This window comes from Rousettus aegyptiacus, unplaced genomic scaffold (genome assembly GCF_014176215.1).
Source record: "Rousettus aegyptiacus isolate mRouAeg1 unplaced genomic scaffold, mRouAeg1.p scaffold_m13_p_9, whole genome shotgun sequence".
Taxonomy (NCBI): domain Eukaryota; kingdom Metazoa; phylum Chordata; class Mammalia; order Chiroptera; family Pteropodidae; genus Rousettus; species Rousettus aegyptiacus.
Window position 1 is genome coordinate 27,093,751 of NW_023416312.1, and position 20,912 is coordinate 27,114,662.

General features: G+C 37.5%; 1 protein-coding gene and 1 pseudogene across 1 annotated transcript in view; one reads left to right on the forward strand and one right to left on the reverse strand.

Annotated features, from left to right (window-relative positions):
- Positions 1-7,662: 7,662 nt before the first annotated feature.
- The window catches only part of LOC107498765 (amine oxidase [flavin-containing] A), a 62,535-nt gene continuing 49,285 nt past the window's right edge, over positions 7,663-20,912 (reverse strand). Inside the window, exons 10-15 of the mRNA XM_036226586.1 lie at positions 19,613-19,666; positions 11,615-11,672; positions 10,333-10,430; positions 8,511-8,622; positions 8,242-8,304; positions 7,663-8,051 (exon numbers count right to left, since the gene is read on the reverse strand). Coding sequence (XP_036082479.1) covers positions 7,905-8,051; positions 8,242-8,304; positions 8,511-8,622; positions 10,333-10,430; positions 11,615-11,672; positions 19,613-19,666 — 532 coding nt within the window. The 3' untranslated portion in view covers positions 7,663-7,904. The remainder of the gene's footprint in view (positions 8,052-8,241; positions 8,305-8,510; positions 8,623-10,332; positions 10,431-11,614; positions 11,673-19,612; positions 19,667-20,912) is intronic.
- On the forward strand, positions 12,922-14,176 carry LOC118607772 (annotated as a pseudogene).

Genomic DNA, 20,912 nt, shown 5'->3' on the forward strand with positions numbered 1-20,912 from the left:
AAGGTTCATATAAGAACAAAGCATTCAGTCATGTACAGAGTATGAAAGAATTTGGATTAGAGAATGGAAATATATTTGGATTAGAGAATAGAAATTTCTGTTCTCTAGTTTATTAAAGACATGAAATTGGATTCTAGTTTCATGCCTATGTAAGACAAATACATTTGCTTTTAAGGATCACAGACTCCAATCTTTTTGTATCTAGAAGACAAAACTGGAAAAGACTATATTCAGATATGTGTGGTGGGGCAAGGAATGAGGAGACATTGATGGGATAGTCCATATTGTTTTAAATTATTAAAAGTCCTACATATTGCTCCAAATTCAGATACCTGGAACCACAGGAATTTGAGGACAGGTCAATACTGGCATTTAATTCTTGGTTTTCAAGAACATCAAGGCCCGTGTGGTAAGTTGGATGATGGCCCTGACAAAGATGTTTATGTCCTAAGCCAGAGCCTATGAATATATTACCTTATATGTCAAAAGATACTTTGCAGATGTGATTAAGGATCGTAAAACAGAAAGTATCCTGGATTATTGAAGTGGTCCTGACATAATTATAAGTGCCCTCACAAGAGGGAGGTAGAAGGGTCAAAGTGAGGAGGAGGTGATACATCCATGGTAGCAAGCGATTGGACTGATGTGGCCATGAGCCAAAGAATGCTGGAAACTTCTAGAAGCTGGAAAAGGCAAAGAATAGATTTTCCCCTGGAGCATCTAAAAGGAACCAACTTTGTTGACACCTTGATTTTAGCCTTATAAGACTCGTTTCAAACTTTTGACCTCCGAAACTGTAAGATAATAAGTTTATGTTGTTTTAAGCCACTAAGTTTGTGGTTATTTGTTACAGGAGCAATAGGAAGCTAACACAGCCCATAAAATTGAAATGGCTGACACAGCAAAAGTGGTTGGGTTGCTTGTGAGGAAAGCTGATCTGTCCTAATTCCCTTTGGCTTGCCTGAATAGTCCCAGTGAATTTGCCTTTAGGAGGCATACTTTGGCCTGCTCTGCACAGTCTAAATACAAGGCCCATCTAACATCAGCAGACTCATTTGGCCCATCTAGGGGCTCCACATCTGCATCTCCCATGTTCACTAGTTGATGCTGATACCATGGCTCATGAGCCAGCTGAAGACACATACTGGACCAGTAGACCTCCTTTGATCATTTAGTGTCAGTCCAGTCTGGGGTGCAAGGTTTACCAGCTTAGATGTTGGTCTATTCAGGACAGTGTTGCTAAGATCCTTTCTATTTAGTTCCACTGAGATGCCACAACTGAACCTGTGGGACTCTTAGGCACTGTTTAAGATGCCAGGCACTATTAGCCATATTTTTTTTTTCTGAATTCATATAGCCCAGAATAATATTGGCTATTTTGGAGACCTCTAAGTTGGTCCCAATACAATATAGTGTCTAAAAGAAACATGATTTTGACTTCCAAAGCTTAAAGAGTAGTATAGATCGTGCACCACATGCTGCTTAGCCAAACTTCCTAAAAACCCTCCTGACTTTCTGTCTTCCTAGGACATCAAGTCACCTTTTGAAAACCTCTTCTTTTTACCAGCTATACTCCATAGCCCCAAGTTGACTTTCTGAAGTTTCCTCTTCTTCCCCTGACTCCCTTCTGCTTTTCCAAAATTAGTTCCCTGTCCTATCTAAGATAAAAGCAATTCCACCTCTCTCAGCTCCCATCGATTTCCCCCCTCACCCATTACTCAGATGGATACAACAGAGGCCGAAGAACCGAGCAGTTTGAACATAAATTTTTCCTGGAAGATTAGGACAGAGAAAGGCTGTGGGTATTAGACATTTATATTTTTGATCCATGTCATAACTGGAAAGTAAGAAAGCTCAGGAAAATGTGTTTGGAGGAAATTATGGGTGGAAGTGATACCTCTCAGTTTCCCAAAGACAAAACTGTGTTGAAAACACCACTGTTTCTTTCCAATAGAAATCCTAAAATATTCAAGATGGCACTCTTTTAAAAAAAGAGTGTATCTTGGGTCACACTTTTGTCTTAGGTTGTGTTTTCTGGAAACAGACTGAGATGAAGATTCAGGGCAGAAAGTTTATTGGGGACAGCACAAGGGGCTGGAAGATAGCCTCAGTTGATTAAGGTCTTGGATTGCAGAGAAGGGCTAGGTAGACAGGAACAGTAAAAGACTAAAGAGGTGAACGGTGGTCAATGGAGCAAGTGGGATTTAACATTTGGCACTTATTGATGATGCTTGTGATTTCCTTTACCATTTAGCCATGCCACCTGATATGGTCTAAATGTTTGTGTTCTCCCCAAATTTGTATGTTGTAGTTCTTCCCTCAAAGAACTACACCAAATCTGCTGGCGCTTCAACAGTGAGAAATAGATTTCTGCTGTTTATAAGTCACTCAGTTCATGGCATTTTGCTATAGCAGCCTGAATGAACTAAGACACAATTTCATTATTTTTTATTTCTCATCTCTGCCTTATGAAGTGTCCTTATTGACTTGTTACACAGTGACACTTATGGAAGCTTGAGGACAGATCCTAGAACCCTCTCCTTAAATCTCATGTGCTTTTGGAAACTTCCCTGCATCTTTTGTTTTTCTCTCAAAGCACTGGCAAGAGCCACAATAAATGTATTGCTAGGCATCTACAGTAGATTATGTGCTCCACAGGTTGGGCTGTGCCTGTCTTGTTCACTGCTGAATCCCAACATGATGCCTACCACCACATAGTGTGTGCTCAATAAGTATGTGTTGAATGATTGTAAAAATACAAGGTGATGACCGCTCACAAAATTTTTAAAAGTACCTTATTTTTTCTTCTTTTTAAAAAGGTTGATAGCTAATACTTATAGAGTGCTATGCTAATCCCTTACTTATATCACCTCACTTTTCCTGTTAACTCTGTAAGGCAGGTACTCTGAGTAACGGAGTAAATGACACAAGGTTTAGGGATACCCTATTTGGTGGCATCAACCTATCAAAATTCTCATCATGTTGCTCTGTGAACTGTTAAGCAACCCCATTTCCCTTATTTTTTTTTCTTGCTTCCACCCCACCACCCAAGCATACACCCATACCACTATACTCTACCAACATTTCACCTATGGATCTCAGAGGTTCTTGGAAAACATGAGGCCCCTTAATAAGGAAACTTAATTCCCACTGAGGTGTGGCTGTAAAGGAGTGTAAATTAATAGTTTTGTATGGGTCATACATGTACTGAGCGGTCTGTGACCCACCTTGAAGGAACTCTAAGTTCTCTCAAGTCAACTTTTTCATATGAAGCCCCAAAGCTGCCTTCAGAAACCTGGCTCTAGGCTTAGACAACTAATTCACATCAGCTTTCACTTTGAGACCTGCCTTTGAATTCTGAAGAGAATAGTCTTGGTCAAGGAAGCGAACCAAGCCCTGAGCTCTGATAGAGGAAAAGGAATTGTTACTGTTACCCAACACCTTCATTTGTTTCTGGCCTATTCCTCTAATTTCTCCAAGCTAAGGGACATGCCTTGCATTTTTATCACCACCTCAGCATAAAGTGGTTAGTATAGTTTTAAAAAAATAATTCATTCATTGTTGATGTCCGGATTACTAGAATTATATCATAGTCAGCAGAGATTAAAAGCTGACAAAAGAGCTGTGATTTCTATCTCATAGTTGAGGATGCTATTTTTCCAATAAAGTTTGGCACTGTTCTTGTCAGTAAGAATGTTGACATAGCAGGAGATACACATTGCCTTAGGTCGTACTGGGAGAAGGGTCATTTCTTGAGAGGGCTTTTTTTTTCTCTTTATCCTTCCTTGTCTTTTTGCCCTTTGCCAGGCCATTCTTACCTGCTCCAGGTAGTTTTAACAAATGGTTGCTGGTCTTGGTACTCATTTCTCAGAAAATTAAAGGCATCCAAAAAGAATTGTCATTTACATTATGTAATATCGAACCTTGTATTTATTTATCACAGACTTGAGAACAATTTGGACTTGTGAACAAAACCTTCATGTCTTGACTGGTTAGTAACCTTTTAAATGAATTTGAATATTAATACTCTTCTATTCCATAATGTCTCACGCCTGCAGCTCATTTTTGACCGCCTGGTTCCTGAAGACATTAGATTTTGCTTATAAAGGCATTATATTATGCTTATAAATGCACATTCCTCTCTCACTTTGATTTTTCTATTATTAATTTGTAGAGGGGGCTCCTTCATTGAGCCAGAGGTTGAAACATTTCCAGAGTTCCTTCCAAATCTGATTTGTTTTCTTCTACATAAAGAATAGTACAGAAATACAACTATCTAAAAGTAGTTCCTTTACCTAACAGGAACAGGTTCACAGAGATATCTCCATTCTATCTGTAAAAAGCAAACCTCAAGTCCACACATCTTTTATGTGACAAAGGGCAACTATATTTTGGGGGGGGGGGGAGTAAAATGAATACTATTGGTACTCATCCCTGGATCCCAGCTACTGGGAATCCTGAATGATCTCAGTTCACAGCTGCAGTACCCATGCAAGGTAACACCCCCTCCCAGAGGGCAGCTAATGAGGGATACAGAGGCAAGATCTCCTTGCCTCGATGGGGAACAATTCTGAAGGGTTTTCCCAGCTCACCCTTAGATCTGCTTAGGCCTCAGTTACAAATGCTTTGTAGGTCAATTCTTGCCCAATCCTGCCTTTCCGAACCATGTAGTTTTATTTCCTGAGAGCCGTCCCCAATAAACTTTCTGCCCTGACTCTTCATCTCAGTCTGTTTCCAGAAAACCCAACCTAAGACAAAAGTGTGACCCAAGATACAGAGAAGCAGTATGACTTGCCCCTGCCATACTGATGAGCAAACATAGAGTGCTGGCAACAAATGTATAAATCACATAATGCTGCCATGAAAAAAACCCTTAGAAGCCATCAAGTGTAACCCACCCTTTTCTGGATGGAGAGATTGAGGCAGAGAACCAAAGTGATTTGCTCAAGGTATTATAAGCTAATTAGGTGAGAAAGTTTCAATCAGAATCCACATTGACTGATTGTAGCCCAGGCAGACAATGTTCTAGCCTTTAATCAGCTCCCAGGAAACTGATAAAACATGAAAGTCAAACTGAACTATGAGAATTTGGAATCAATACAAAGTGGCTTTTTAACCCATCATCCATGGACAATGCTTCATTGTGACTTCCTCTTGCTGTAAGAAGCCATTTAACCTAGGGACTATCGACTAAATAGAGGAGCCAGGTCTGAGTCAGGGGTGGTTTAGCACTTTATTAACCAACAACACTACCATACAGGCAAAATCGTACTTAAATGGCAAACACACACATGCATACTCCTACATGTAGCATTGTGGCAGATTTCAGACATAACACTAGGCACCAAGTTCACAAACAAACTAAATGTACTTCACAGTCCTTTGATATTTTTTTCTTTGCTGTAGCATAAGTCCTTATTTAACAGTTGTGACAAAAAGTTTAACTTTTAAAATCTAATTCTCAATCTTACTGTGGAGTGAGGCCAACTCAGCCTCCAGAACTGTGAAGCAGTTGCCTTAACAGGGCCATGCTCTATCAGCTGCTGAAACTGGCCCATTTCTTTGCGTTGGAGAAAAAAAAACTATAGTATCTTGATGTTGAAAGATCTCCTATATGGTGGGAGTTCTCAGCTCCAATTTCATGTCTATGCACATCTCGACTGGCATTTATTTTAATACTCAATCTGTAGCTTAATAGGGCTGATCTAATTAGGATAAGTTAATTGGTTTTCTAAAAAGTTTGAGAAGAGGGTAAACTGCATATTTAGTTTTTCAACATTCAAGACTTGAACATATTAACAACCTGAGTACTGTTAAAATTCTTGCCAGTCAAGAAGCTTTTCTCAAAAGGTGTGTCAGAACAACTCATCAGTAAATGAAGAGAAACAACTGAAATAGGTTAGGGATGTGATTTCTCAAAGCAGTTTGGTATGATGTGTGGCAATTCCTCAAGTACTAGAGCACATTCAAGACATTGCCCAAACTCCTAAGTTAGCTAAAACACTTTCTCAATTGAAAGGCAAAGAGTGGCAGACAAATTCTACTCTTTGTTCTCGAGATAGGCAAAACAAAGACCTTAAGTCTTCATGCCAGGCCCATATCTTAATTTTGGATTTATGCAAAGGACAATTATGTGATACACTTGGGTTGGTTTCCTCTGGCAATCTTTAATCCCCATTCAATAAAAAAAATAGATCAGGTTAAAGGGTATTTGAAGATAACTACGATACAAAATAAAATACTGAACATGGGAGAATATAGAAGGGATAGACTCAACAGCTATAAAACAATCATGTGATATTTTGTAGCGGGGCAAATGCAATGGTATCACTCTATTATAAAAGTATAGAATAACTGATAACATATAATGATTGACTTGATTAATAAAAAAAGATGAATTTGAATCTGGCTTGTTTAATAATGTGTGGAAGTATTTTATTTTATTTAAAATTTTTGGCACATAAAAGTGTAAGCTTCAGCTACTCAGAAATTTCATTTAAAAGGAAATGCTCATTCATCAATGATTCAGGATAAGGTATTACTGTTTACCCACCACCTGTATACCTGAGTCCACTGAATCTTCTCAACTGTTCTATTTGATCATATCTGTGTTAATTTCTTCCAAGATATTTGCATTAAGAAATGTTTTATGGCTGAAACCTTTGGAAGGGGTTTTAAAAATCTGACGCTTTTTAAAATGGAAAAGACAAGAGGTGTGGACTGTTCTGGACCCACATTACTCCTTAGAGAACTTAGTCTTCGCATGTGAAATCACTCAATTTCATGATTTAGAAAACTTAGTAACTAAAGCAAGTGAATTTATAATATAGGGCCCTAATTTCCTTTCTGTATTTGATAGTCTCAACAAAAAATAATAAGAAATTTATAATGTGTATTTCAGTTGTTTGAGAGACATTTGCGTGTCAATATGTACTCGAGGGTAACCACGTTGAAGACGTTTAACAGATCTGCCTAATTCCACCATAGTCATAGGGAAAAAGAAAATATATATGCTACTAGGGGCCTTCAGACAGCCAGGGTCTACCTGAAAAAAGAGGAAAATACTGCTTTCCAGAAATAAGTAGAGAATGTTATAATTGATGATGACTTAAGTGATGTCTAGCCATATTCCAGGAGGAAGAGAAGATGCTTCATGCAGAGCTAGTCAGGGAGGCCTCTTGAGGATAGTCCTGCTCTAGGACTAGTTTACTCTGATTACCTGGGGAGCTGCACAAAAGTCACAGTAAGTCAATTTAATCATTATGCCTTGGTAAACACTGTCCTCTTTAAGAAGCAAAAAGGGAAAATATATAAAGAAGGTAGTGCTAAGAGTAGATGTCTAGAAACTTCACGGGAATTAGAAGTGGTTAGGAGATTCTTGAGGCAACAACCCACAAAATGTCTCCCTATTGGTCTACCTCCACTGCTTTCAAAGTGGGAGCTGCTCATCCCAGGAAGTTGTGAGCCTGTGGACTCTGAACCTGTAGTTAATCATCTCCTAAGGCCAGCAAAGGTCAGTCACAGGCTGGGCCTTCACCTACTCAACCTCTACAGAAAGTTAAATGCTTCATTTCTGCAATCATCAGGGATTTTATGTTAAAGAGAAGAAAAAGAGGGTACGAAAATTGTTTCTGATGAGCACTTTAACTTCAAATCAAGAAATTGATCACAAGGCTTCTTTTATTCTACCAATCAACACAAGTTAATCTGCACAGACAAATAATATGAAGCTTGATCTTACTGATTTTAATGAGGGGATTCTGTAGATTACTTTAACAATGAGGCTCAATTGAGGGGTTGCATCCAATGTACATAAGATGATCTAACGATACAGCCATTATTTGTCAACATTTTGCTTCTGATGGTACTGAAAAGGAGTAAGCATAAAACATGAGCCTGGAACTTCAGGATCGTGTCAGCAGCCTAAACTTGTATGCCAGAAAACACAAGGCAGTTACTGATGTGGGAAATCCAACAATCTTCAGCAGGCCTGACACAGAAGGTAGGTTCCTCTCCCAGAAGGTGTGGGTGATTTCAAAAGCTGGGACATCCTAGATGAATGAACATAGATCATTATCAGAAAATGCTTGAACTGACAAGGAGGGGAAAAACATATCTGTAAAGTCAGTGCACAGATGTGCCCTGGAGAGTGGCACCTATAATCACATCAGAGGCTAGAAGATGAAAGAGGAGAGTTGTAATATAGTTACTGGTCTATTGAGATGAAGCTGCCAAACTTACCTCCGATTCGGGTTCTTGAATGCAGATGTCTTGCTTTGGCAGCCTCCCCAGAGCATTCAAGACCTGAAAGAAAGTGTCCATGGTATTACTAAGTGAGATTTTGTAGTTTTGACAGATTCAAGGCCCCGCTGGCCATAGTTCAGCCCCATGAATGGAGTGAGGGGGCAGAGAAGTGGATATACAGGTTTATCAGTGTCAAGATCTAGAAAGGCCAGATGCCAAAATGCTGCTGGACTCAGGAGGGAGAGTGACTTAGCTTCCTTCCTTACCTGTCTAGCTGCCCGTTCTCCTGCTTCTACTGCTCCCTCCATGTAACCGCTCCAGTGTGTAGCTGTCTCTGTTCCAGCAAAGTAAATCCTGCCTACTGGTTGACGAATCACCCTTCAGGGGAACAGAGAGGTCACACAGAGTTACCTGAGAAGGCACTGAGTGTTCATGAACCGCTCGCTGCCACCATTTACCCCGTAGAAGACAGGGTAACTCAAACTGTTTCAAAAACTCCTATGCAAGCTAGCTACAGTGAAAGCCTCCTCCTTGTTTCCTGGGCCTGCACTCAAGAGTCTAAATTTTCATTCCAGAGAGAATCAGTCTGTCAGATCATCAATCTCTAAAGGTGATGCTGACTTTTTCCTTGTCATCCAGAATTGGAAGACAAGGACATGCATTAAATCCACAATCGGATTTATTTGCTTTATGTTTCCTGTTTGCAGTTCATTCTGCTCCCTGCACCGTCTTTTCAAAGGGGTGCATTCTTCATGAGATCACATCTGATGGAAGACCACAGCTATTCAGGCACTCCCAGGGAGTCAGGAGGAACTGTAGTGGCGAGTGAGAGGACAAGGAGATTAAATGATTTCTGGCAAAGAAGAGACCTGAGGGATTATATGTCTGTGTCCTTAAAAAGCAGTTAGCATCTATAAATTTATCTGGCAAGGGACAGGGAAATGAACCTTCTCTTTCAAAGAGGTTTTGGCGAAGAGAACCATGGTAAAGCTGGGCTGAATGGGCAACTTCACCGCCCCCAACCTTGTTGGCTTTGATTCCTACCACATCTATAGCCACTTTCATGAAATCTACAAAGCTGCACATCTCCATTCCAAAGGCCTTCACCTCAACCCACTGTCACACACTTTTCCAATTTAGGAAAATGTGGCTTCATCTATTCCTGATACTAGTCTCATCTTACTGACTTCTGCTTTGACTCCAGGACTACTCCAGTTAATCAATCCTTATATCACTAACAAAAGGCATTTGATTTAATTAATGAAAACAAACAAACAGAAATCTCATGTAAAAAAAGGGTTAACAAATACTTTTTCCTTCTCTGTGCACAAATGGGACCTTGAGTTAACTTTCTAGCTTTGTTCCCTTGGAAACCTGATTAAAGGTATAATGCCATCTATGTTACCAGGCAACACTATTTATGCTAAAAATGCCTCACCAGTCCCACAATGGTAAGTTGCATCTGGGCTGGGAATATTGGCATGAATTATAAATACCTAGTAGGAGTTTATCATTTTGGGCTTTGTTGAGTGTGGTGCCTCTTATAACTGTGTATGTCCCTTGCAGGGACCCTGGATACTATGTCTGTGAGGCTTTTACAAGAGACGATGGCTCTTATGGGGCATGGAACTTCTAAGCCATGGTGGACTCCCCCACCTTGTGTGGCTATCACACCTAAGCTGTACACAGCAGGGATGCCTCCCCCCTAAAGAATATATTATGCTGTTCTGCTGGCAAGATGTATTTAGCCCATGTCCTTTTGTGTAGACTGGTATCCAGGAGCCTAGGGTAGTCATATGTGACTAAATGTCTAATTGAGCTCAAAAAGGATCCTTTGAGGACATTGCAGCTTTCAGAATTCTCCCATGTACTGAAATTCTTAACTCGTGTTCTGCTATCGTTCTATGTGCTGACAGCTATTATTCTATGTACCTACATACTTATCTTCCTATAGATATCTAGAATATACAAATTGATTACCTGGGACATAAGACATAGGGATTTTGACTAATATTCCCATTGAACTTAGCTTATCTTTTTAAGTTTGGCACATATCTTGTATTAATCAGTACGGTGTCTGGGTAGTACCTTCCATATTGAGTCATAATCCCAGGGGGGAAGTAGGCAGTGTAGCAGCCTCCAGAGTACTGCTCTTCACACCAATTCTTCTCTTCATAGTGCACTGGCTGTAGTTCAGTGGGGAAAAAATTCCAAAGGAAAGACAAAGCTGAAATGCTGCCAGTCAACAATAAAAGCTCTTGTGTATGTTACTTTAACAAAAAGTTTACATTTTTAAAAAAATGGTAGCCCTGTTTTTCTAACACATTTAGGGAGAAATATGACAGTACAAAGTAATGCAAAGTAATGGCCTTTTGTGAGGTACCAAGAGACAAAACACGTATACTTTGACTTTCTCAACCTCTTGACTAGGGGAGGGATGAAGTATTCCGATATCTGGAAGAGAGGACATCTCCACACAGATTCTGACGTCTTTAGACCTCAGTCTACAGGAAACCCCATCAACAATCAAGTTCTAAATAACAGATTTTAACTCCCCATCTACCAAGATATTACTGCTGAAAACAGTGGTGAAAGGGAGGAGCTAGAAGATAGGCATAGTGTCTAAGAAAGGCTTTTTTTCAGAATCACTTCTCTAAGCTAGAAAAGTGAATGATAAGAATCCTGCTAAAGAGGAGAGAATTAAAGATAAAAAATGTTTCTCAAAGGGCACGAGAGAAACTTCTGTGATTTCCCTAACACATTCTGTATTATTCGAATAGTTCAGAGATAATCCCCTAAATGAACCCCCAGGTATCTGGTAAGATCTTCAGAAAGAATTTCATCCTCAAAATTACTTTCAGTGGTAGATTGAAAACACTGAAATTCCTAATGAGCTGTGAAGTGAATTTACAGATGGAAAAATAAATTAGTATGACTTTGACCTGGGTAGAGAGTCTAGATTCAGTTATATTGTCAAGTGTATATGACAATGTCTTCACTAACAAATGATGACATATCTAGGGTTTTAATTTACAGCAGTCAGTTGACATTGACAGGAGGGCAGGACCTTAGTTCTGGGAACTGATTGCATCCACCCTGGAGATAATACTTGCAGCTCCATGCTCTGATTACAACTGGCTGCCAGTTACCCATTGAACATTTAAATAGCCCAAGGAACCACTGCATCAGAAATTGCTGGCACCTAACAATAGCTCTTAATGTCCTTTCGTGATTGCTGAAGTTAAACCTCTAGTAAGCATACCCCTTATACTCTCTTCATAAGACTGTCAGGAAACCAGAATCTGCTTCGCTTTATCATTTAGAGCAAATAGAGCAGAACCTACTAGGTATTAAAACTGGGGGTTCTTACATGTAAAGCTTCTTCAGATTCTAGGACTTTGGAGTACAGCTCACAGATTTTCCTTTTCCTATTAAAAAAAGAACCAAAAATATTAAGGTTATTAATTACTAATGAATATAGATAAACACTGTGAGTTCCAGGGCTCTTGTCAATAAACCAAATTTATCAAGGAAAAATAAAAATCAATAACTTTATGAATCTGCTCTCAAATTAACTCTATGCCTCAATACAGTCATTTGATCTAAAGATTCAACAGCATTTTCCTACTTTTTTACATTTTCACCTCTTTTACTGCCCCATACCATATCTATGCGAGATTAAAATGGGGAAAATGATTTTAAAATAAATTCAGTGATTTTAGGAATTGATTCTAAGTCATTTTCCTGGAATATGTAGAATTCTAGAATAATCCCTTTTATAAGTCTATAGTACATATGACAGTGTCTTTTAAACCATCCTACATTTATGTTTTGCAGATCCTATGTACATATAAAGCTCATTCCCGAAGTGATGCCACACAATGTTATGTGCCTATTTGAGTTCCAATACAGACAGGAAATGTATGGTTCCCCTTCAAGGAGCTGTTCATAGTACAGATCAATAATCATAAAGGAAAGGCAGAACTGGAAGTCTCAAAACTACTATCTGCCTGTCTGTCTCTCTCTGTCTAACCTAAGCCCCTCATTGCAGAGATGAGGAGATGGAGGCTCAGTGCACTGAAGAGACTTGTTCAGCACCACTCAGCTAATTAATGGTAGGGCTGAGGCTCAGTTCTCCTGAGCATTCCACCTGTAGCAAGTATGTACTCAATAAAAATTTATTGAATCAAAATCCAGCCTTGGCCTAGTATGGTACCATCTTTCCTACTCTATGAGGTAGATATCTGATTCTTTCCTACTTAACATGAATGTTACAAGGAATAATTCCAACATTTTGAGTCAATTAGAAAGAAAAAATATTGACAACCATTATGAAAAGCTTAATGAGGCTTAACTTATTTTTGGCACATGTAATAAAACCTTTATTAAACAGAAGGAAAGCTAAAATCCAATTAACCTATATTACAGCTAATTTTTCATTCATGAATGATAAACCAGTAATAATAGAAATGTCATTATTTACTGTATTTCATATTATTAGATGAGTCAAGGATGAGTTCATCAAATATACGAGGAACCATCCTTTCCATTAAAATTAAAAACTTTTGAAAAAGTTATGTAAGACAAGGATGTTGGAGCAATTAACTGACTGATTTGTTGAGCTCTAAAAATAACAGAACCTATTTTAATGATGACCGAAAGGATCACTGTGCAAATCTCATAGTTGACTTTATTCACTGGTTTCTAAATCTGGCTGCTCATCATAATTAGTTGGAAAGCTTGTTTAAAAATACAAATACTCAGGTAGTTTCCATGCAATCATTCAGAATTATAAAACTGTCTGCAGAAATTTAAAAAATGGCAACAAATGAGTGTCAGCATCTTGATTTCAGTGTCCCTGTATGTGGAATATGTAGATTCACCTTTACCTGAGAATTCTCTGCAAGAACCATTTAAAAATGCTTGGAACTATATGCTAGATAATTATACAGTATCCCAGATATTGCAACATGGGGCTCTCTGGTAGTTCATGAGGCCCTTTATTTCTTGTTCTGTTTACCTTCATTTTTGTTTCAATTTATACCTTACATGAAAAGGTACAAAATTCAAAAGGATAAACTAGAAACATGGGAAAACCAATGGAAATACCTTAAAGTACTTCTCTTTAATCACTTTTGTATCCAGCTTCCTTTGATTTGTGGAACTTATTACTTTACAGAGTATTTCAATTCCTTATGAGTGGGAAAGAATGCCAACATGGTATATGCTTTGTGCAGGATGGTTTGGTTATGAGATGATTAAGGATACCTGGCACTATTTCCTAAATAAGCTCTTCTTACACAACAAAAATATACAAGTGTATTATTCATGAGTTTCAGGCTCCATTTGGAATGGAAGCTGAATATACACATCCCTTGGAAACTCTAATTCTTGGTACTGGGTTTTTCATTGGAATCATGCTTTTATGTGATTGCATAGTTTTTTTTTTGGGGGGGGGGCATAAGTGATCATTCATTTGCTAGAAGCAATTGATGTCCACAATGGTTTTATTCCTCTCGACTCTTTAAATCTCATCCCTTTCTATGCTGGTTCTTGGCATCATGATTTTCACCACATGAACTTTATTGGAAACTATGTTTCGACATTCACATGCTGGGATAGAATTTTTGGAACAGACCTTCAACTTATTTCCTACACTAAAAAGATGAAGTAGGCTGAGAAAAGGACGGAATAAATATGTAAACCTTCCCAAAGATATACATTTTCCTGAATTAAAACTAGTAGCTAACATAGCTTCTGGGGAGCAGAAATAAACATGTATCTTAGCTGCTAAGTGATAAAAAAAAATTAACAATCTTTACCTTCCCAGCGGGAACTTTTTCTACTTTCCACTCAAGTTCTTTACGTGTAGAAACAAGAAAGATTTAAAGGCCATGTCGCTAACCTTACAAAAAGGTTTTATATAATGGAAGAAGTATTAATCTATGTCTTTTCTCCAGTTATACCACAGGCCTGAAGTTGAAATTGGTCTTTAAATCTTTTAAATATATAGTGGTCATTTCAAAAATCTTAATAGTGGATGTTGGCCTCATACTGAACTTGAAATTTTTTTTTTTAGAATTTTCCTAAAGATCAAAATATGGGTCGAATGACATCAATTGATACAGTGTGAGTGAGGCTAAAAACTGGTAATAGCTAACATTGAGAATTTCCACTCTTGTCTGGAGTTGACCAATTTGGGGTGCTTCTCTTTCTTTAAAAAGTCCTTTTGGATTCCAGTGTACTACTGGCATCTATAAATTCAGTTAATTCTGAATTAATTTAAGTGGAATATTTTAGTTTAAAGGTTTTCAAGGTTCTTGAATTTTTTTAAAAAAATAAAGCTTTATTTCTATTTACTATTTAAATTTTGAAAATCAGGTTTTCATTATACTTAATGCTATATCTTGAAACTTTGTGAACTGACTTGGTGCATTTGCACTTTGAGCTATAGCAATAAATGTGATCTCTTTTTTTTTGTATAAAAAAATACGAATACTCAGGCCTCACCACTAACCTACCAAATCATAATCTACTGGTCTCGGAAAAATATATTTTTCTAAACATTATTTTTTAAAATTTAAGTATAGTTGATATATATTAGTTATATTAGTTTTAAGTGTACAATATAGTAGTTGGACATTTTTATATCTTACAATGTGATCACCCCACTAATTCTAGTAATTATCTGTTAAAGTACAAACTAATCACAATATTGACTATATTCCCTTTCACTTTTTCCACCCATCCCTTTGATCTCTGTATCTATGAGTCTATTTTTGTTTTGTTCTCTCTCTCTCTCTCTCTCTCTCTCTCTCTCTCTCTCTCTCTCTCTCTCTCTCTCTCTCCATGGCCCCCCTTTTCTCCTTTCCTTTCTTCCTTCCCTTCCTACTTCCCCCCTTCCTTCCTGATTCCACATATAAATGAAACCATATGATATTTGTCTTTCTCTGGCTTATTTCTCTTAGCATAATACCCTCTAGGTCCATCCATGTTGTCACAAATGGGAGGATGCCATTCTTTTTATTACTGTGTAATATTTCATTGTATATATGTATCACATCAATCGTTCTATGGGAGATTTTGATGTAATTGTTTCTGGGAACTGTTGCTCCAGTCAGTAACATATTCAGAGTTCTAAGGGTTTTGCCTTATAAAAACTTTTGAAAATTTCAGTCACCATGTCGAATCATAACCCAATGTCTACATCCAGGCTGGTATTTATTTTACTATTAATAAGGAAGGAAAGCAGGATCTCCAAAAGAAAATGTCAAGTTTAGTATAGCATAATGAAAGAAAGTATGCATTAGATGGTATTCTTGAATTTGTCACAGGGTAGCTGTGGAGCCTTGGCCAAAGCATTCCCTGTCACTGAACCCCAAATTCTTCCTCTATTAAGTGATAGGTGGACACCAAAATAGTTCCCTTCCTGACATCACATCTCATGGTAGCCCAAATAAACAAATATGTGTACAAATGTGGAAACCTGCAGTTTATCCCTGAATTCCAAGGTCATCGAAGTAACACTCAAAGCAAGGGCTGCTAGTAAACTTGCTGCTTAATTTTTTAATTAAATGCAGAAGGAAGTATACATTGGTGTGTGCATTGGTCCACTTTAATAGCTAACAAAGGATTTAGGGCTACTCTAAGTAAGGGAAGCCCAGATATACCTAGAGGCAGTCTCCTAACAGCCAAATGACTGTTTCCAGGCAATATTTGAACAAATGACTCCAAGGAAAAACAAAACAACAAAAGCATAACATAGAAAGAGAGAAAGGAGAAAGAAAGAAATTATTGTCCTAAAATTGTTTTAAACTAGGCAGCTCTTGGGAAAAGGGAAGATCAGAGCTATGTCCTAGATAATCTAGATAATTCCCCTAATATGGTACATAAATTGAAACAGAATGAAAGAAACACATATGTATGAATTTTCTTTTCAGAAAAAGTACACATCAGAGAACTTTGGAAAGGGGATAATGGTCTTGGCAAGACGATTGGGACGTGGCCTCAAAAGTTTTTTCACAGCTAATATCTTCTATGATTTTACTCCATCCATGTTACAGAAAAACTCTACCTTTTGACCACTGTAAAATAAATACAAATATGTAAAACTAAATTAATATATGCATATGAACAAGGACTGAGTTGAAGGGGCAGTAGCAATATACAAAAAGGTTGATTGGGCCTACCTTCAAAAAAAGAACAAGCCCAAATAAACAACCTAATGCTTCATCTTTAAAAAGTAGAAAAGGAAGAACAAATGAAGGCTGAAGTCAGCAGAAGGAAAGCAATATTCAAAATTAAAGCAGAAATGAATGAAATTGAAAAAAACAATAGAAAAAATAAATGCAACAAAGAGCTGGTTCTTTGAGACGGTTAATAAAATTGACAAACACCTGGCTAGACTCACTAAAGAAAAAAGAGAAAGGACACAAATAAACACAATCAGGGATGAAGGAGGAGAAATTATGACAGACACTGCAGAAATACAAAAGATCATACAAGAATACTATGAAAAAGTATATAACACCAAATTCAATAACCTAGAAGAAATGGACCAGTACTTAGAAAAATACAACCTTCCTAGACTGAACCAAGAAGAAGTGGAAGATCTAAATAGACAGATCAGCTGTATGTAAATTGAAACAATTATCAAAACCTACCAAAAAGTAAAAGTCCCGGACCAAATGGCTTAACCAATGAATTCCACCAATCATTCAAAGAAGATTTAATACCTATTCTCCTCAAACTCTTCCAAAAAATCAAAGAGAAGGCAATACTTTCCAAATAATTTCAGGAGGCCAATATTACCCTGATACCAAAACCTGGTAAAGGGAACACACAAAAAAGAAAACTACAGACCAATATCTCTCATTACCACAGATACAGAAATACTAAATAAGATACTAGCGAATCAAATACAGCAACATATTAAAAAGATTATACACTATGATCAAGTGGGTTTCATCCCAGGGGCACAGGGATGGTTCAACATACACAAATCAATTAATGTGATACACCACATAAACAAACTAAAAAACTAAGAATCATATGATCATATCAATAGATGCAGAAAAAGCCTTCAACAAGACACAGCATCCATTTATGATCCAAACACTTAACAAAATTGGTACAGAAGGGAAGTAACTTAACATAATAAAGGCCATCTATGACAAGCCCTCAGCCAACATTATACTTAATGGTGAAAAACTAAAAACATTCCTTCTAAGATCAGAAACAAGGCAAGGCTGTCCACTGTCACCACTGTTATTCAATAGAACATTGGAGGTCTTAGCAAGTGCAATCAGGCAAGAGAAAGATATAAAAGACATGCAAACAGGAAACAAAGAAGTCGAATTGTAACTATTTGCAGATGACATGATCCTCTATATAGGAAACCCTAAAGACTCCACAAGAACACTACTAGAAACAATAAGCAAATACAGTAAAGTTTCTGGATACAAAATCAATGTTCAAAAATCTATAGTGTTCCTATACTCTAATAACAAAGTGTCTGAAAAAGAAGTGGAAAAAATAATTCCTTTTGCAATTGCAACAACAAAAAATACCTAGGAAAAAAATTAACAAAACATGTGAAGGATCTTTATAATGAAAATTATAAGACCCTATTAAAAGAAACCAAAGAAAATACAAATAAATGGAAATATATTCTGTGTTCTTGGATTGGAAGATTAACATAGTTAAAATGACCATATTACCTAAAAAGCATTATACAGATTTAATGCAATCCCCATTAAAATCCCATCGGCAGTTTTTAAAGAAATAGAACAAAATATCATCGGATTTCTATGGAAGCATAAAAGACCCTGAATTGCCAAAGCCATCCTGAGAAAAAAGAACGAGGCTGGAGGCTTCACTCTGCCTGACTTCAAATTATACTACAAAGTGACTGTAATCAAAACGGCATGGTATTGGCAGCAAAACAGACACATGGACCAGTGGAACAGAATCAAGAGTACAGAAATAAACCCATATTTATATGGTTAAATAATGTTTGACAAAAAAGCCAAAAGCATACAGTGGAGAAAGGAAAGCCTCTTCAATAAGTGGTGCCAGGAAAACCGGAAAGCCACCTGCAAAAGAATGAAACTAGACTGTTGTCTATCAACATACACCAAAGTTAACTCAAAATGGATTACGGACCTGAATATAAAACCTGAAACAATAAAATGCATAGAAGAAAACATACAAACTAAACTAAAGGACCTTGGACTTAAAGAGGATTTTATGAATTTGATCTCAAAGGCAAGGGAAGTAAAAACTAAACTAAGTGAATGGGACTCCATCAAACTAAAAAGCTTCTGCTCAGCAAAAGAAACTGTCAATAAGGTAAAGGGACAACCATCCAAATGGGAAAATATATTTGCAAGCAACACTTCCGATAAGGGCCTAATACCCAAATATACAAAGAACTCATAGAACTCAATGACAACAACAACAAAAATACCCAAATAATCCAATCAAAAATGGGCAGAGGACATGAACAGACACTTCTCCCTAGAGGACATACAAATGGCCAATAAATATATGAAAATATGCTCAACATCTCTAGGTATTAGGGAAATGAAAATCAAAATCACAATGAGATACCATCTCACACCCGTTAGAATAGCTATAATCAACAAGACAAGTAATAACAAATGTCGGAGAGGATGTGGAGAAATAGGAACCCTCATACACTGCTGGCAGGACTGCAAATTGGTACAGCCACTATGGAAAGTGGTACGGAGGTTCCTCAAAAAACTAAGAATTGACCTCCCATATGATCCAGTAATCCCCCTACTGGGTATTTACCCCAAAGATTAGAAAACTCATATTTGAACAGATATTTGCACGTGAATGTTCATAGCGGCATTATTCACAGTGGCCAGGACATGGAAGTAACCAAAGTATCCTATGATAGATAATTGGCTAAAGAAGCTGTGGTATGTGTATATATATACACACACAATGGAATATTACTTAGCCGTAAGAAGAGATGAAATACTGCTATTTGCAAGAACATGGAAGGACCTTGAAATAATCATACTAAGGGAAATAAGCCAAACGGAAAAGGTTGAAAATCACATATCACATATGTAGGATATAAACCTAAAACCAACAAATGAACGGGACAAACAAACAGAGACTCATGGACATGGAAAATGGACTAGTGGCTACCAGAAGGGAAGGGGAGGGGGAAAATAAAAAATAAAAAATAAGATGTTTAAAAAAAAGGTTGATTTGTTGGGATTTTGAGGGTATTCGTGAATCATTGTGTTTTTCATAATGCTATTATATTGTTGTATGTGCAACATACACAACATAAAACTAACCTGTTACATATGTTTAACGAGTAAATTCTTACCTTATATCTTCATGGAGTTTAGAAAGTTGAACAGCTTTTCGAGCAAGTATGAAGCTGGAAAGAGAAGTTACATTTGAATGATTGGGTGACAGCAGTTTATTTTAAAAGTTTCCTCTTCTTTTTGAAGTGTTCTTGTCTCTACCTACTCAGTATTAATGAAAACTTCCACGCCCTGCCATTATTTCCCTCTACTAGAGCAAACATCAGGCTGCCTTCAGTCTGCCTCTGCCCAAAACCCCTGCTAGGCTGCGGGCTCCTAAATGATGGCTGACTTCTTACTCAATATTTTACCCTCAAAGTTTAGCATAGTTCTTGGCATACAGTAAGAAATCAAATATTGGATGAATTAATGTTGCATTAAATGATATTCTGATAATGACTGTTGCCTTCAGCCAAATACTCGATAAAAGCTGAAAAAACAAATATAAATAAGTACCTGTAATGTATGTTGTGGTGGGCCACCCAGATCCCTTCTTAAGGCCCAAGCACTCATTACCCTCAGCTCACAGCTGAACCCTTCCCCAGCAATCACACTTTGCAGGAGAGGACTGATTCAAGGTCCCTCTCCCACCTCCACAGAATGACTGGCTGGAAGGTGTGGTGTGGGTACAAAGGCCCACCCCTTGCTTCAGTGTAAGGTACCAAGTTGGATAATGCAGAACTATCCAACTACAGAGCTCACTGTGGTATTTCTTAGGCCTCCATTGGGACAACATTAAAGCCCAACCTCTTCTTCTGCCTAATGATGATTCCTTCCCTTCTCCATAGGTAGTGATCTCCAGAGTACTTCCCAATTAACTTCCTGTACCCAAACCTCCATTTCTGAGTTAGCTTCATGAGATACTGACTAGCACAGTCCCCAAATTTAGTATTTCAGTAAAAATCTGAATTTAATCAAATAGATTCTATTTATTATACTGGTACTTTAAATAATTGAATTGTGACAAGAAGTCCTTAGCTATGATACTACTATTAGAAAGCTTTTAAAACTCCAAATGAGCTAAGGACAATAAAATTATTTCCCTATTTAAAAAAAAAAATCGTTTAAAAGTTGTATTTCTTCTGTTCTAGAGAAAGAAAGACAAGGTTAGGAATGAAAATGCAGGGGCTGTAAACAGATATTTTGTCCTCTCCCTCACCCCAAAATTAAATTGTTTCATAATTTGATTGGCAATTCCTTTGGAGCTGTTATTCAAGATAATTCTGGGAAGCAAAGATGCAAAATGTATTTGTGTTCAACCAGAGAATAGCATTTCAGAGGAAGTTGTGGCTGTTTAGGAAATTTGAACTATTAAACTTT